The sequence below is a fragment of the Fukomys damarensis genome, unplaced genomic scaffold (genome assembly GCF_012274545.1).
Source record: "Fukomys damarensis isolate Sample0158 unplaced genomic scaffold, DMR_v1.0_HiC HiC_scaffold_14, whole genome shotgun sequence".
NCBI classification, from domain to species: domain Eukaryota; kingdom Metazoa; phylum Chordata; class Mammalia; order Rodentia; family Bathyergidae; genus Fukomys; species Fukomys damarensis.
The window spans coordinates 33352951-33355827 of NW_022900926.1; the positions used below are offsets into that span (position 1 = coordinate 33352951).

The 2877-nt window shown below is 33.1% G+C and overlaps 1 protein-coding gene across 2 annotated transcripts in view; it reads right to left on the minus strand.

Moving 5' to 3' along the window:
• Positions 1-748: 748 nt before the first annotated feature.
• Positions 749-2877, minus strand: part of Pcmt1 (protein-L-isoaspartate (D-aspartate) O-methyltransferase) — a 72192-nt gene continuing 70063 nt past the window's right edge. For both annotated transcript variants that reach the window (XM_010607734.3, XM_019205070.2), the window contains exon 8: positions 749-2615. Coding sequence is in view for 1 of the 2 variants with exons in the window: in XM_019205070.2 (XP_019060615.1) it covers positions 2603-2615 (13 nt within the window). In the remaining variant the exon portion in view is untranslated. The remainder of the gene's footprint in view (positions 2616-2877) is intronic.

Consider the following 2877-nt stretch of genomic DNA (forward strand, 5'->3'; position numbering starts at 1 on the left):
TTTTTTTTTTTTTTTTTTTGGACAACTGCAATTTTTAAAACCAAGGCAATGGGATTTTAAATATTTACATGGACAACAGTAATACAACATTTTTAATGTGATTGGTTGGGAAAGTTGAAATCCTTAATAGAAACTGATATTCTCAATTAAAGCTTATTATATAATAAATTTTAACAATTATATTTAGCATTTAATAAGACCCAATGAATATCAAATATCATTTCAACAGATCTCACTACAATGGAACTTTTAATTATTTTCACTATTGCCTTTCATATTATATAAAGGAATAATGTGACTTAAAAAAAATAAAATACTAAAACATTTTAGAAATCATGAATACTAAAGAGTGTAACAAGATACTTATTTTAACCTAAACATACATAAATGTAGTTCTTTAAAAAAAAAAAAAAAAAACTCTTAGGACTGGAGATTTATCTCAGTGGTTCCGCTGCCTGCCTTACAAGCGCAGCCTGCCTTACAAGTGCAAGGTCCAAGTTCAATCCCCAATTCCCCCCAAAAAGAAGCTTTTAGACCTAGTTAAAAATCCATTACTTTGATCTCTACCTATCTAGTGGTGCTCCCTAAAAATTCATCCTGTTAAATATCCCAAATTTTTAATTCATGAAAGTGTAACATCCACCTACACCCAGGACACTGAGGCAGCAGGATCACCATAAGTTCAAGGGCTATGCAGTGAGTTCAAGGCCAGCCTGAATTACAGAGTGAGACCGTGTCTTTTTAAAAAAAAAAAAGCATAACATCCAAAAGTAATGATTGAAAAATGTTTTAAGTATAGCATTTTTTTGTACCATCAGGTAACAGTCTATCTTATCATACCTATAAACTGTTTCCTCAACTAGGCCATAGACTCCTTGAGAATGAGTGCCTTTTTCTATTGCCAAAACTTATTACATACAATGAAATACTGATAATAGCTATGAAGGACCCAGACTAGTGCACAGATTTAGAATTTATTTAATTTTAAATCTAAAGAACATATGACCTAAAACAAATTTTTTTGATCTTTGCAAACACCTTAAATGACACTGAGTCCTGGGCACAGGGTTCATGGCTGAGATCCAGAAACAATAATAGAAAACTGAAGTTGGCAGTAAACTTTTAAGATTCTCAAGTTTTAGGCACTAAATAATGCTAATAATGTGTCTAAGATGTTACCCAAGAAAAGACACTCGTAAATAGATGTATTATTGATTTTTAAAGGCAATTTTAAAGAATTAAATAATACTTAAAAGTGGGGAAGGCTGTGTCACAAGCTCACCAAAGATCTCCGTGGAAGAATTATGAAGACTTGCACACAGTTTTAGAATGGCTTTGCCAGGAGTGCTAGTTCTGATCTTTCTACAGCTTCTATTATTTCCTCAAGTTCTGAAAAACTAATGCCTTCTTACAAAATGTATAAAACCACAGCATTTATACAAGATCCCAAAGTGCCACTACCTTCTTAGAAACACACTTTACAGTCATTAATGAATCTATCTATAGATGAGACATGGATTTTGGTATGTTTATCTTTAATCGTGTTCTACTTTGACAGTAAGCCAATTCATTCACCCACTCATTCACTGTACTAAACGATAAGCCCGGGAGTAAGTAGGCAGAGAGAAATAGTGAATGAAATATAGTCCTTGTCCTGAAGAAATGCAGTTACTTTCTACAATGTACAGATGAATTAACACTACTTAACTACTCATACTTCACAAAATGGAGCAGCAGAGAAACAACCATTCCCTGTGATCTTAGCATTCTTGATCTGGTTGACCTGCTGTTCTTCCATCTAGATTCAAACACCACCAATACCTCTTTTGCTTTTAACTTTATTTGGCAAAGCAGCACTGCTTAAACTGTGCAGTAACTACCACACAGCTTACACAGCATGTTAGATTCATATACATTATCAGCAGCAAACTAGAAACAGAAAAATCAATAGTCAGCTACAAGTCTCCTATCATTTTTAGAGAAAGGAAGAACTATGTCAGTTATGTCCAATCTGAACAGCTGAGTGTTTATTGGACACCACTTGCCATTTTAAGTTTCAATATTTACAAATACCTACTTTTAGGGTAACAAAGCAGCTGATTGTATCTACAACATGCTATTCTATGACACCACATCAAAAGCTTTAAAAAGAAAGCTCATCTCTATATTCTTAGTAGCATCTAACAGATAACCAAATACCAAGAATATTAACTTGTAAATGGTGGTGTTATCTGATGCACAAAAGACCTGGTAAATTAATACTGGAAGAATTAAATATCCGAAAGAAGAAATAAATCACTCTTCAAAATCAACTCACAAACTAAGGTTTCCATTTTGCAGAACCCTTTCTTTTAATATTTTAAAGTAAAATGTGGGCATGTAATCATATAGAAAGTTATACTTTGCATCCTTCCTCTACCAGTTTGGTTTTGTGCCTCTCTGAAGAATGAGAAAACCCTATAAAAGCACACATTTTCATGCTGAAAATAATAGTGTAACAAAGTCCAAAACAAGCTGTGATGCTGATGGTTTTCAAAGAGCTGTAAGGACTGAGATGAGCAATCCATTGCAATATTACAGACTGGTCAAGCTGATGTTGCCTTTACAGCTCATCCCTGGAAAAAGAAAAGAGAGAAAAATGTAAGTAGGAGTTACATATTATAAAATTTGGCTATTAGTTTAGATACAATGCTTCAGCCAGTAAAAATGCACTGAGCTCTAAGCAACATATTAAAAGAAATTAAAGTGCAAACAATCCCAAATCAAAGCAAAAATGGAAGTCAGTTATCCCAAACATCTTTCATGCTACTCCAAAATGAAGTATGAAACCTAAGGAGCCTGGGTTCTTCTTTTTTTTTTTTTTTTTTTTTTTTTTTT